Genomic DNA, 14,297 nt, shown 5'->3' with positions numbered 1-14,297 from the left:
TTATTAATTGGAAACAATAATTAATAACACCTAATAATAATAATAATAATAATAATAATAATAATAATAATAATAATAATAATAATAATAATAATAATAATAGTAATAATAATAATAATAATAATAATAATAATAATAATAATAATAATAATAATAATAATAATAATAATAATAATAATAATAATAAGTAATCATGATTTGATCTAATCTGGTCTGGTATGATCTGATCTGATTTTATCTGATTTAAATTGATCTTGTCTGATCTGATTTGATTTCGATACGAATAAGTAATAAGTTCAAAAATAAATTGAGGGCATGTTTGGTTGGCTCTTTTTTAATGGTATGGAATGGTTTTACAACCATTCCAATGTTGGTTAGGCCTTTTTACATTGGGATATCATACCCTCTGGATTCTCATCCCATTCCAATCCTCTAGAATCTCATACCCTCCTACCCCCCAAGTTTCAAACTCCATTTCATCCCATATTCAAACCCTAATTTCAGAAAAGTGGTGAAGAGGAGGATAAAGGTCGTGGTGGTGGTGCACGAGGGCCAAAACTGGCTGGAGAGCAGCCTTAAATCGGACAACAGCTGGCGGCTGCTCGTGGGTTGGCTGCCGGATACTCACAGCGAGGGAGGAGGGAGAAGAGAGTGTGCTGCGGTGGCCGCCTGCAGAGGAGAACAAAACGACACGACCCGCTGCTGGTGGTGGACACAGTGGCGCGGCTGCTGGTTCTTCAACTGAGGGAGGGACGTGAGAGAAGAGGGAAGAGAGAAAGAAGGAGAAGGAAGAGAAGGAGGAATGACAGCCTTAAATTATTATTATTATTATTATTATCATGTTTATTTATTTATTTTTATCTCAATTCATTTTCTTGCGAGACCTAACTAAGAGACTCACCTTCGTGGGCTCACACATTTTAATTAAATAATCATTTTGATTCGAACCTCTTTATTTAAGAAATCGTAACTATATTTTTGATATATATGTATATGAGTTAACATTTAAATTCATGTATGCAAGAAATTTATTAAAACTAATTTCAGAAATAATTAAATATATATATATATATATATATATATATATATATATATATATATATATATATATATATATATATATATATATATATATATATATATATATATATATATATATATATATATATATATATATATATATATATATATATATATATATATATATATATATATATAAACTGGACAGAGAATCCATTCCATAATTGAACCAAACAGTGTGAATGGATTGAATATCTATTACAGGATTGAACCAAACAGTTTTAGTCTGGTATGGGGTTCTGAATCCATACCATCTTAGTATAGGGTTCCATACCATTCCAATCCTGCTCACTAAATCAAACGGACCCTGAAAAGAACATGGTCTAAGTTGCCTTTTTAAACATCAAATTTAAATTTCAATCAGTGTAGTGTAATTCATATTAATCTTAAACTCAAATTATTTTTTACTCCAATTACAAAACCCTAAAACTTCCTCTTGCGTCACTCTCAAAACATCACCCACCCATTCCTCCGCAGGTTGCTCCATGCCCGTCCGGGACAGCCCACAGCACAGCCCCTGCCGCCGGTCCGCCGTATAACCCAGCCGCTGCCGCCTGTCCGGCTGTTTGTCGCTGCTGCCTGTCGGAGTGTAGGCTGTCACAATCACAAAACGAAAACCCTAAAAATCAGAATTTTGATATTCTTAAGGTACTTTCACTCTTAATCTTAATCTTTATGTTCTAATATTTAAACTTAATCTTAAATTCTTAATCTTGATGTTCGAATATTTAATCTTAATGTTGAAGTTTTTGTTAGAATGTTATGTCTTGATTATTTTTGATTATCTTCTTTGAATAGTTGAATTGAATATTTGTCAATATTGATGTATTAATGTGTTTGTTAATGTTAATGTATTTGTTTATCTTGAATAATAGAATATTTCTTGATTTTTTTTTGTTTATCTCTTTGAATAATTGAATAGGTCTTCTTAATTATTATTGGATTTTTGGGTTGAATTACACAAATTGTGGGTTTAAATTGACTAGGAAAGGTGAAATTTTTATGGGTAGTTCATAAAAGGTGTGATGATTAGTGCCACTTTAAGGTGGAATGAGATAAATGAGTATTCTAGGATTATTAGTGTTGAGAGTAGTGTTTTTTAGGTGGAATTGAGATAAGGGGTAGCGGTATGCGGATGGATTCTTAATTCTGATACAGGTTCAGTTCCTTATAGTGATCCTAGGCTATTTAGGCAACTTGCTGTCTGTGTGATGCAGAACAACCATCACCATGGATTTGTTGGTGAAATTGTGGAGAAGAAGAGGACTCTTTAGGCCAATCCTTCGTATCGAAATTCAGAGTTTCTTCTTGATATGGATAAGCTCACACGGGAGAGTAATAGGTAGACAGAATCTGGTGGAGGCAAGAGGCATAGTGGGTCTGAATTCTATTATGGGTTTAGAATTGATTGATGGTCAAGGGTTCTGGGTCTAGGCTTGTTCAAAAAAATCCGACTCTTAAATGGCGGGTCATGAAATAGAAATAAAGCCCGTGTTTACCGGGTCGGGTCATGGGCCTCAAAATAATTTAAAACGGGTACTCGTCCCATTTGTTATTTCATGGAATTTTTAAAAAATGTGTACTTTACCGACTTTTCTCCCGATTCCTCCAGCAATGCAAACCCTACAAAGTGCTAATAACCTCTTTCAATTTGAAGTCCATTAAGGCGCCGTTTCACACTATCTTTTCCAATTCTATGATTTTCTCCTTCCTTCTCTATACTCCTTCAATTCTTTTCCCTTAAATAATTTTTTCTCTTCTTTGATTTTCCGGTGCTAGAGTCCTAGACTCCTAGTAACACTGTGTCCAGCTTTTTTTACGGTAAATTAGTTTTTTTTATAGATTTTTTTCAAGATTAATTTTAGATTTTTAGTTATTCTTGGCTTTATTTTTTGGTTTCAGTTGTGATAATTTGGCTTCTTTTGTTTCCCCTTATTTTTTAGTATTGATCTTGCTTTTGCTTTCATTCTTTTAGTAGTTTTATTCTAGCATAATGTTGAAGAATGATGATTACAAGTTTTTGATGAATGATAAAACATGGACCATTCAAATGAAGTTAAATAGTATTCAAAAAAGACTGCCATAAATTGCTTATTTGATGAAAGATAATGATAAAGTTAAACACTTGATGAATGATAAAATTTGCCAATAGTGGTGATGAATGATAAATGATAAAGTTAAATATTTGATGTACTAATTACTTAATATTCAAGAAAATGTGGCCTTGAAATGCTCATATTGTCAAATAAAGAAAAGTAATGCCCCAAAATTTTGTACAAAAATAATTAAAAATCACCTCAAATAAAACCAGGTAACCGGTGTCTCGAATCAATTTTCCGGGTACCCAAATATCGGGTCGGGACACGGGTTGTCAAAAAGGTATCCGACTAATCGAGTACCCGGCTTTCCGGGTACCCCAAATGCCGAGTACCCGGTTTCGAACATCTCTAGCCGGATCATCTCTTGGCCAGAAGGAAAGGCTATAGGCGAAGGGAAATGGGTTGTAGTGCTTTCTTGATGTTTTGAAAGTACTTGAATTCTAGGTTGTCTATTATGCTGTATATTAGCATTAAATTTATGATTTATTAGAATAACCTCTATAATAAACCAAGTGCTATCAAAAATAATTCAATATAGATCTTACTAACATTAATGTTGATGGGATTACTATACATTAAAGTTATTCTTAATGTTTTTTTAACTTATTAAACCTAATATGCTAACCTCTTAATGTAAATCCGAGTATAGCTATCAAGTTTTATTTTATTAATGTGTAATGTGAATAACTTTCAAATCTTAGCATCTAAGATTAATTATTTTAGTAATAAAATTTGGTTACGTAAGGGTTTAGATCATGAGTGGTTTTACGAATTGGGAATATGAATGTGAATTGAATAGAAGTTTATATTTGAAGGCTTTTATATAAACTAGAAATTAAGATTTATATCATAACAATATGATGTGTACTATTAAATGAGTCGTAAGAGTGAATCTCATGAGTTGGTTTACGAATTGGGATTATGAACGTGAAATTGAATAAGAATTTATATTTTAAAGAATCTCACATAAACTAGAAAGTAAGATTTAGATCATAGCAATATGTTGTTTACTACTCCCTTCGTTCCTTGATTATGTGCCCATTTGTCATTTTGGGTCGTTCTATTTGTTATCTCATTTAAGAATCTTTCTATTTATATCACAAATTTTTGACATAATTAACCTTGTTCATTTTAATTTTTATTTTTATTTATGCTTATGGTTCCGACATATCTTTAACTAACTTAATTTAAACATTTTTATTTTAGGAGAGGGATTCAAGTAATTAAATTGCATATGTGAATATCTTCTAAATTTATATCCAATTTCTACCAAATTATTAATATTGGTGTTTACTTTGTCAATTCTATTATGGTTGCTTGTGGTTGAATGTAGAGATTTGAAATAGATCTTATTATTATTTGAAAATTTGAAGTTGTGTGGTATAAATTGTTAATATTTGTTGTTGGGAATTTTTTTTAGTTTAGTTTTGTAACTTTGTTGAACTTTATATAACTATGGAATTGGGTCATTGATTTTTGTGTGCTTTGAATTCAAATTTGTGGATATTGGGTCATTGTTAAAGAATCGATTTTTTTTTAAAAAAATTCCTTGAAGCTGATTTTTCATACAACTAATTGGGTTTCAATCAACAAACCTGAATGAATTGTGAAACACGTGCATTTTTAGGATTTTTTGTATGCTTTGAATTCAAATGTGTGGATATTTAATTTTTGGGTAGTTTTTAATTTGGGTATTCTATTTTTTCGATTTTTTGTGTGTAAAGTTTGGATCTTTTTTTCTCTTATTATGCAATGTTGTGTTTGTGATTTTATACTTGTGTGTTGATTTGCCGAGAAATGGTTACATTAAATTGAGCTTTATGTTATTGTTGAATTTTGACTATGAGTATACTTATGTTCAATGAAATATAAATGCATTGAGCCCATGTAATCTATATATTTTATCCTTCTGAATTTCAATGGCTTAAAACCTTGTAAAAGGATATATGATTTATATGATGTATGATGATCGTTGGGGTAAGAAAATATAAGTTGGTTATCTTGGAATATAGGGTGCTCGTTATACAAAAATTACAGAAAATTAAGTATATTGTGCCAGTTGAGGTGATAGTAGTTTCCATTTTGGAATAATAAGGTTTCTAACGAGGACTAAATAAGAGCTCCAATGATGGATGGATGTAACATAAGAAATCAAGGTCTTGAATGTAATTCTTTCTCTTCTTCCCCTTTCTAGAACTCATTTTCATCAATCCTGGTGGTTTTATTCGTGATTCAACATTCTTCTTCATTTTATTTCCTTTCTAATTTTATAAACCTAGTATTTTTCCCAAATCACAACTACAATTGTATCTTGGTATAATGTTTTTTGATGACTCCTCTTCTTTGAGTGTTTTATCATCAACATTCATTCTCGTTTTCCGATCAATCTTCATTTCTGTCAAGGCTATTTTGATGTAAGTGTAACTAGGAGAACACATAGATTAATTTTTTGTTTGCAAGAAAGAAAAATAGAATAGTAGGATTATAGCCAAATTACAAGACAGACTCAATGATAATTGGAATTATTATTTCTTTTTTTCATTTTATAAACTCAAGGTTTAAGAAAGATGAATCAACAACTTCCTTTTTTTTCATTTTATAAGGCTCCTTTTTATAGAGCTAAGTACAAGCATACACATACAATGAATTTTCATATATAATGAGCAATAAAACCTGGAGAATGAAGCACCAAAAGTCTAGTACATGAACCACCAAAAGTCCCATATTAAATGTACTAAATATGTTGATAGTAAGAAAAATAAATCAACCATTTATGGACTCTTTGTTTCTATCTTCTTTATTGTATAAACTTTAATAAAGTAAGACTTTAAAATGTTAGACCTGCCAAGAGTAATATTCGACTAGACCAACTACATACGCCCAACATGATTCCAAGTTAGCATATGACGTGTTCGGCTTAAGAATATAAAATTTCCCTAAAATATACTTGAAACTTAAAATGAACCGTACCGATATATTGGAAAAATTGTCATGTGGTTTGGTTTTTAATAAGTTGAATGCTCTTGCATCATATTTGTTGATATCAATCCATCTCATTTTATTCTTAATGCCTAACTATTTAAGATCTTTTGATAGGTTTTTTGTGTTTGTTTTGATTCAATATATTTCCCTTTTCTTGTTTGTCGAACTCCAGTATTAGTTTGATATTCTTTAGTGTTTCCTTGTAATTTAATTATGTTCTTATATATCAAATAATTGTTAAACTCTAGGTTATACTAACCGGGTTTATCTTTCTTTGGTAAACAGAGATATAAAGTTGGAGAATTTATTGCTTGATTAAAAAAATCGGGTGAAGTTGCGAAATTTCCATTCCCATCACTTGTGTGTTTCCTAATCATTCTTAAAGACATGTTCTTCTTAAGTCAATTAGAGCACAGATTAAGATTACCCCCTGATTTGCTTAATGTCCTTTTAGAAGATGCTATTAAGGGTCAACTTGAATCTATTTTCTTAGACAAGGTTTTATTTCTATTCTTTTAAATTTTATTTTCAAAAGTATAATCTTCTTAATTGTTGGGTTTCTGTTCATTAATTATAATCTTTAATAATGATTGAAGGTAATTGCTAAATTGGGTCTTTGTGTATCTATTTATGACATTATTTCAATTGATGGTGGCTTTGTCTTACCCATTGAAGGTGCTCCTACTTACACGGTTTGTTTCTTACTCTTTTTGCTTGATTTTGCTTTTATTTTTATTAGTTCATTTAAATTCTATTTTGAATACTGTGTTTTTATTGATTAGTTTTCTTATATGATCCTATTAACGATTGTCCATGGGGTGTTCGTTAAAAAGGATATAAAACAACTTATATATATAGTAAACTAAAATATATATTTTATATTTTGAATTCTATAAGTACTAACTATATTCCTTACTTTCTTGTTGCATAAGAAGAGATTTGTTTGGGGTTTTGTACTTGTCATGTTCTTGTTCAATGATCCCTAATCATTTTGTCCTACCTTCTGCATATGTTCAATGGTTTTATATAACTAATTAGTACTTAATCAATAGTTATGTCAAACATTAGATTTTGTTTGTGTTATTGGATTTGAGGTTGCTATAATAGGTTATTGTGAATCTTATGAATAAGCGGTTATGGGTCGAGAATGGAGGTATTAGTTTATCTTAGAGAGGTGCAAAAGTTTGCAATTTTTGAGCTCTAAGTTCTTTTTTTCCCAAGATCTTAACTTTGGCTTTGACCTTATTTTAATTCTTGAGTTGAGTTTTTCTTTTGTGAATCACTGATGTATGTTGAGACTTGTTTCTTTTCAAACATTTTCAGTATGATACTTACTATGAATGAGAATGTAGTTGATGGTGTAAAGCAAATGTGTCTCTTTATGTTTCATAGCTTGTAGTTGGAAGATTTGAGATTATGCGAACTAGAGACAAATTATTTATTATCCATTATGTGTGTGTGGAAATTGGTGATCTATAAAATGGATTATACCTTTTTGATGTAATTTGGATTGGGCCTAGCTTAGTGGACATGATTTAAGATAAGTTGGTTGTGCGGAGGACTGTTGGTAAACGAAATGAATTACACTTGATGATGGTTTGTTTGTATTTCAATTTATTCACACTGCCTTTTGTTGACTATTTGCCCTTTGCCCTTTATTTGGTTATACTACAATTGTAGGGACTATTGTGGTATGCTAAAGTGATTCGTGTGGAGCGAGTAAAAAGTAAACTGAACTAAAATGAGTCTGTGAAGACCATATATTATTAATGAATGAATGGTTCACAGATGAATTTTTGGTTCATGCAGCAAACACCATTTCCTATGTAATGTTCTAGTGTTGCTCAATTGACGATATGTTTTTGTGATAGAACTGGGCTTTGGAATTGGTTGTATGTAGGGGTGTGCATAATAATCCGGTATTGATTTCAAAAACCGGATAAATTATCCGATTTTTGAAATAATGCGAACCAAATATCTAGTTTTTAAACTGAATACGGGATCGGAATCGAGATTTAAGTGAAAATCGGATATCTCATTTTGATTTTTTTTTCATTTTTTTATTAAAAAAAGTTATATCAAGGCTTTTGAACATGCTAATCTTTACAATTCTCAACTACATTTAGTTGCATTACTTATCAATTGTTAATTTATTTAGGCTTTTTAACATCCAATCATATTACCTAATCTGTCACTACAAAAAAAATTAATTTTGTGATTTTCTTTACAAAGTATAAAAAAATAATACACAAATTCTTTTTTAGGACCGTCCTAAAATTAGGACGTTATTTCATATGTGATTACTTTCAAAGTTTATGTGATTACTTTTTTGTAAGGCTTATATGATCACTTTTAAGGCCTATATGATCACTTTGAAAAGCCTATGTGCTCATTTTTATTTTACTATATGATCACTTTTAAAGTTTATATGATCATTTTTAAAGCTTATGTGATCACTTTTAAGGCTTATGTGATCACTTTAAAAGCTTACGAAGATTGCGTTTTGTGGTGGTGGTGGTGGTGAACTTGAAAATTAAAAATGACCACATATGCCTTAAAAGTGATCACATTGGCCTTAAAAGTAATCACATAGGTCTTAAAAGTGATCACATAGACTTTAAAAGTAATCACTTATAAGTGATTACACATTTTTTGAATGTGATCACATAAGCCTTAAAAGTGATCACATGTGCTTAAAAAGTAACCACATAAGCTTTAAAATGATTATACAGTAAATTAAAAATGTTCACATAGGCCTTATAAGTGATCACGTACGTGTTAAAAGTAATCACATATGTCTTGAAAATATAAGATGGTCGCATATGAGATTGTCTCAAAATAATATTGATTACTTCTTTTTTCCCGTTTGATTACTTCTTTCTTTTACAAGCTAAATCATGTTTTTAATCTACATCCAAGCAATGATTGGTTCTTTTGAATATAGTGAATATCAAAATATTGGTCTCACAAATCTCAAATTTGTGTTTTTTTATATATGTATTTCAATGTTCACCGTATTCTAAAGAAGGAATCAATCATCACTTGGATGTAGATTAAATAATATATTAGTTTTGTAAGAGAAAGAAGCTATCAAAAGAGGGCTAAAAAGAAGATAGGGTTGTCATTCGCCACCATAAGATATAGAACGAAGGGATCACTTAACCTCAATAAAGAAATTTGTTCTTTAAGAAGGCTTATTCACAAGTGTCTTAAGGTGATAATGGATTTTTCTTTTGTATGAAGAGCGGCTAATTTAGTTAACCAATTATAAATAGTGGAACAACCCATGTTTTCTGCAAAACCATGCTTCAATGAGATTTTGCATGGTTTTGTTGTGGTTGATTGAATTGTTCTAGTGTTTGCAAAAATGCGACTCGTCTTTATTTTTATTTCTTAGTTTCCTATATATTGCTCTACTTTTAATCTTAATCTTAAAACGTGTGCAGTTATGCTCTTTGTTGCACTTTTAATTTTAAACCTAAAGCTATTTAATTTGCACTATATTGCTCTCAACATTCTTGTGTCTCATTCTTGGTTTTACCTAAACATGAAGCCTTAGCTAATTTGATGCTTAATTTCTAATATATTCGTTGCTTATTTTTATGGCCCAGACATTTGCTATTGAAATGAGTGCTTATTTATTTTCACATTTTTTCTTTGTCAGCATCTTCAAAATCATTCTTGGGTGCAGAATTAGATCTCGTCAAACTTTGTTCTGTGGTGTTTCTTTAGATTAATGAGTGTTTCCTTATTGTGGCTGTATAAGCTTGTCCTTTCCCTCATTTTCCATTGGATATTTATTGTCAACAGAGCACTAATCATTTTATTTACTTCGGTGGACCACACTATCCAGGTTGTCTTTCGTGTGGTCATGTTCCGTCCTTATGTTGGAGAAATTATTGCTGCAAAACTTAAATGTTCGAACTCTAAGGGGTTACAGTGTGAGTTTTTTAATCTTGACTCTATGTTTATTCAACTTAAATGACAACAGATCTAAATGACTTTTCCTGTTGCTTGGTGTTCTACAAACAATTGCCTAAATTCATAATATACTTATATTAAAAAAGCACTACAAAATGTAAGTACAAACTTTTGTTTGTTTTTCCCCCAATAAAGAACTAAAAAACCAAATTGCAATAAATACATGTAGTTTGGACCTGTTTATGATTACAATTTACAACTCTTGATGAGTTAAAGTTATGTATACATCTTTCTTTCCTTGACAAGCGTTGGCCCCTTTAGGTCAAGTGACTAAAATCAATAATTTCCCGATGTACAGAACAATGTAATTCTATAAACAAAACTTGCTTACACGTGGTTATGTTTTTTTTGGTAATTTGGTATTTGTTGAAAAATTTTCTTTCTGGCCATGATCTTAAAATTTTGGGCTTCAGATTAAATTGCAAACTTCTATTGTTTTACTTGCATAATTTCCATTTGTTGTACTGCTGGAGGAATTGATTTTAATGTTTTAACTTTGAAATCAGCAGTGTCGCTTGGGTTCTTTGATGACATATACATACCTTTCTATTCTTTGCCACAACCAAACCGTTCAGAGCCACATGAAGATCCGTAAGATCAAATGTCTACATATGCCTCTCTTTAGATGTCTAGTTTAATGAAGCAAGAAGTTAATTTAATCCTTTTTCAGTTACATAATGATTCTTATAGCAAACTGCAGGACGCAAGTGAGATGGATGTGGTTGTTCGATAGTGCAGAATTTCCAATTGATGAAGATAGTGAGGTGAGAAAGCCTTCAATTTTCTCATTACTCCATTTATCATCATTTATAACTGGTTAATTTGCTGCAGATACGGTTTCGAGTTAGCAGTGTTGAGTATCCTCCAATCCCTTTAGAACAAGAGGAAGGTTCAAAGCCCTTTGCACCAATGGTTGTTTCTGTGAGTTCTCCTCATCTGACTGATATATTATACCCTGACTACAAATATAAGGCCTTGTCATATTATATTGCTATCGTCATAAAGGTTTTCAACTTTAATAAACCGAGACTATTTCATCCCGTTGTGAAAGTAAAATTTTTGTAAGAAAATCTTGTTTTACGTTGGTTCAAGGGATCTCATAGTTACGGTAGGTATATGGCTATATGTTTTACTCTAGGAAAAAGGAAGAGTGGCAAAAGTCCCACCCTTCTGCCTCCTCTTAAATGAAGATATAATCACTCAGGTCGTGACTGAGCCATCACACTTTTTTTTAATTCTGTAGGGATCACTTGACTCTGATGGGCTCGGTCCCATTGCGTGGTGGGTTTGATTCACGCAGTTGTTGTAGCCGATCTATATAGGAAACTGAGCGTGGTTGTGGATAGGCAAAATCTGCAATTCTTGAAGCCCAGGATTGTGAGATTTACAGTCCTCATATTAGATGATGAGTTCGTGATATTTTTACGAGACTCAAATAGCTATAATTCTTTCTGTGGGCATATTGCTCGACTTAGTTACTAGTATAGATTTTGTATTTTAATTTTATGATAATTATTATAATAAAATTTTGATATTAAAGGCTATGCCATATTTAATTCAATTTTACTGATGATTGTTATGCACTGAACAAATGAAAGAGGAAAATCTATCTGTATATAACTATTACTAAAACAAAACACTGTTCATATCATCACTGTTTAATATTGCTTACATGTAATAATTTCAGCAAAAGTTTTCACTCCAAAATTCAATGATGATCTCATTGTTATTTAGACTAATATTTATATTTTGGACTTTATTATTCTAATTATGACTATAATATTATTTATATTGATTGATTTTTATATTTTTTAGGTCATATAACTTAATGTATTAGAAAATCATATAAGAATCTTATTTTATTTTTTTCAATTATTTCTTTGATGAAAGATTGTAATTATTTTTTTACACTTTTATTAAATAATTTTACATATTTTTATGTTAAATTTGATTTTGAAGTGTGTTATTAATAGTTGTAATACTTAATAAAAATTAGGATTAATTACCAACTACAGTTTAGTCATTTTAGAATAAACAGTCTCGATGTTTTTTTTTCATAGAATAGCCTTCAAATTACCAAACACAACATTGATATAGCCACTTCATAGAATAGTCTTTTGTTGTGATTTATTTGTCATGAACTAAAATTTCCAAAATTACTACACGCACGATGCAAAATATGATATAAATCATACAATGTATGTAATGTATACAAATATTCAGAGTAAAACAAAATATAACTAGGTGTGTAAAATTTATTTCTTAAAATCTTTAATTTCTTAAGTGACATATATGTCAGAAAATTTAATAAAGTTCTGCATCGCACATGCATCATCTAATATGGTATTATATCAGAATCTCTCCTGCGAGGTCGTCTTTATAAGAAAGTGTTCTCCAGGCCCAGGCCCAGGTCCAGGCCAACAATTAAAAAAAAGAGGAAAACCTAAAAACTAACGCCCACGTTTGGCCCTATTTGGAGTTGGTGTTATAACCTATTGAAGATGGTGTTATTGACCTATTGAAGTTGGTATTATAACCTATTAAAGTTACCATTTGGAGTTAGTGTTATAACCTATTAAAGTTGGTATTATAACCAACTTTAATAGGTTATAATACCAACTCTAATAATAGGTTATAATACCAACTTTAATATATTATACACCAACTCCAAATAGGTTATAATATCAACTTTAAATACCAATTTTAATGGGTTATAACACCAAATCCAAAAACCAATTTTAATAGGTTATAATACCAACTCTAATAGGTTATAATACCTACTTTAATAGGTTATAACACCAACTTAAAATAAGGTTACACAACACGCGTTTTTTTGTTAATTGTTTTTTTAGTAATAATGAGCCGGTCTGTTTAAAACATGTCTTTTATTAAGATGGTCTCAAGTAAGAATTTGCGTTATTTTATTGTTATATCAGAAAACGTTAGCGGTTAGTATTGATATTTTTCAAACAACACACAAAAATTATACTATTCAGTAAAGACTCGTATTTTAAGAGAAAAAAATCAATTTATTGTTGCATCTCTTTTTTTAAAGGTCTGTAGACTTGGCAACTTTCATTCTGACTTGCATTATATTGCTTTGCTTTTCAACTCAATTGTTCTTTTTTATTTATTTTACTAGGTTTGTCAAAACATTTCTTTATATGCTATTTTTTTTCGTGATCATTTAGTGTTTTACACTAGACTATTATTTTGATTTGAAATTTAGCCATTCTCATTTCTATATATTCTTTCTAATTGATAATCAATTTATTTTTTTCATATTACTATCGAAATTTGGTTAATAAATTAGATAAAATAATTATAAATTTAATAAATAAGACCTAAAGTATTTCAAATTAATTAAACAAATACATTATGACAACTATTTTTGCTTAACGATAATACTTTAGGTAGTAAGTCCGATAGCTATAGTTATTCATGGTAGAGTTGTCCAAAAATAACTCGATCCAACTATCCAATTCGAAATAAAAAATTATCTGATTTGAAAATATGTTTGGTTTTTTAGTTTATCGAATTGACATTCGAATCGTTTTTGTATCTAAATCGAATGATATCAAAAATGGGAAAATCGAATCAGTCATATCCGACCCAACAAAGTGTCCCCGAAACCAAATGCAACCCCATCAAAATTGATTTAATCTAACCGATTTTTAATCGAACTTGTTGTAAACGCGAACTTATTTTTAACTAAACCTATTATACGGTCGATGTAACACCCAAATTTTCTCCCGCCCTTTAGGAAAGGGGTGTTACACTCGAACCGATTTCTTACAGGATTTTGTAATCCCATATATGTTGAAAAAGTATTTGAGTATACAAATGAGCTCATTAGTCGCTGAGAAGCTTAAGTGACTATAATATCAGTTGTATTAACATAGTAATACTATAATATTGATAGTAAATTTTAGTATTAGTCTTATTAATGATAGTAATGGTCGTATTAGTATGGTAGTAGTATTATAATAATAGTCGTATTAATATAGTATTAGTCGTATTAGAATACGATTAGTGATATTAGTATAACATTTCTCGTATTAACATATAATTTGTCTTATTAATGCATTGTTAATATATTATTAATTGAAGGAAAAATTATAAGAAACTACTTAATGTATAGGTCTATTTGCAAAC

At 30.2% G+C, this 14,297-nt stretch overlaps 1 protein-coding gene across 4 annotated transcripts; it reads left to right on the top strand.

The window, feature by feature from the left end:
• The first annotated feature begins 1,449 nt into the window (after positions 1–1,449).
• On the top strand, positions 1,450–11,860 carry LOC130817865 (uncharacterized). 4 transcript variants are annotated; one of them, XM_057683821.1, is made up of 8 exons: positions 1,450–1,728; positions 6,447–6,659; positions 6,758–6,853; positions 10,015–10,102; positions 10,652–10,733; positions 10,843–10,906; positions 10,974–11,063; positions 11,386–11,855. In XM_057683821.1, the coding sequence occupies exons 2-8, from the start codon at positions 6,549–6,551 to the stop codon at positions 11,431–11,433; spliced, it is 579 nt and encodes a 192-aa protein (XP_057539804.1). In that variant the 5' UTR covers positions 1,450–1,728; positions 6,447–6,548; the 3' UTR covers positions 11,434–11,855. The 4 variants fall into 4 exon arrangements, with proteins under 4 accessions (XP_057539804.1, XP_057539801.1, XP_057539802.1 ...); XM_057683818.1 differs by having other exon boundaries at positions 1,461–1,728; positions 10,649–10,733; positions 10,813–10,906; positions 11,386–11,860; XM_057683819.1 differs by having other exon boundaries at positions 1,461–1,728; positions 10,813–10,906; positions 11,386–11,858.
• Positions 11,861–14,297: the final 2,437 nt, after the last annotated feature.

The sequence above is a fragment of the Amaranthus tricolor genome, chromosome 7 (assembly GCF_026212465.1).
Source record: "Amaranthus tricolor cultivar Red isolate AtriRed21 chromosome 7, ASM2621246v1, whole genome shotgun sequence".
Lineage (NCBI taxonomy): Eukaryota > Viridiplantae > Streptophyta > Magnoliopsida > Caryophyllales > Amaranthaceae > Amaranthus > Amaranthus tricolor.
Note: the sequence above shows the minus strand (reverse complement) of the source record. Positions and strands in the feature narration are given on the sequence as shown.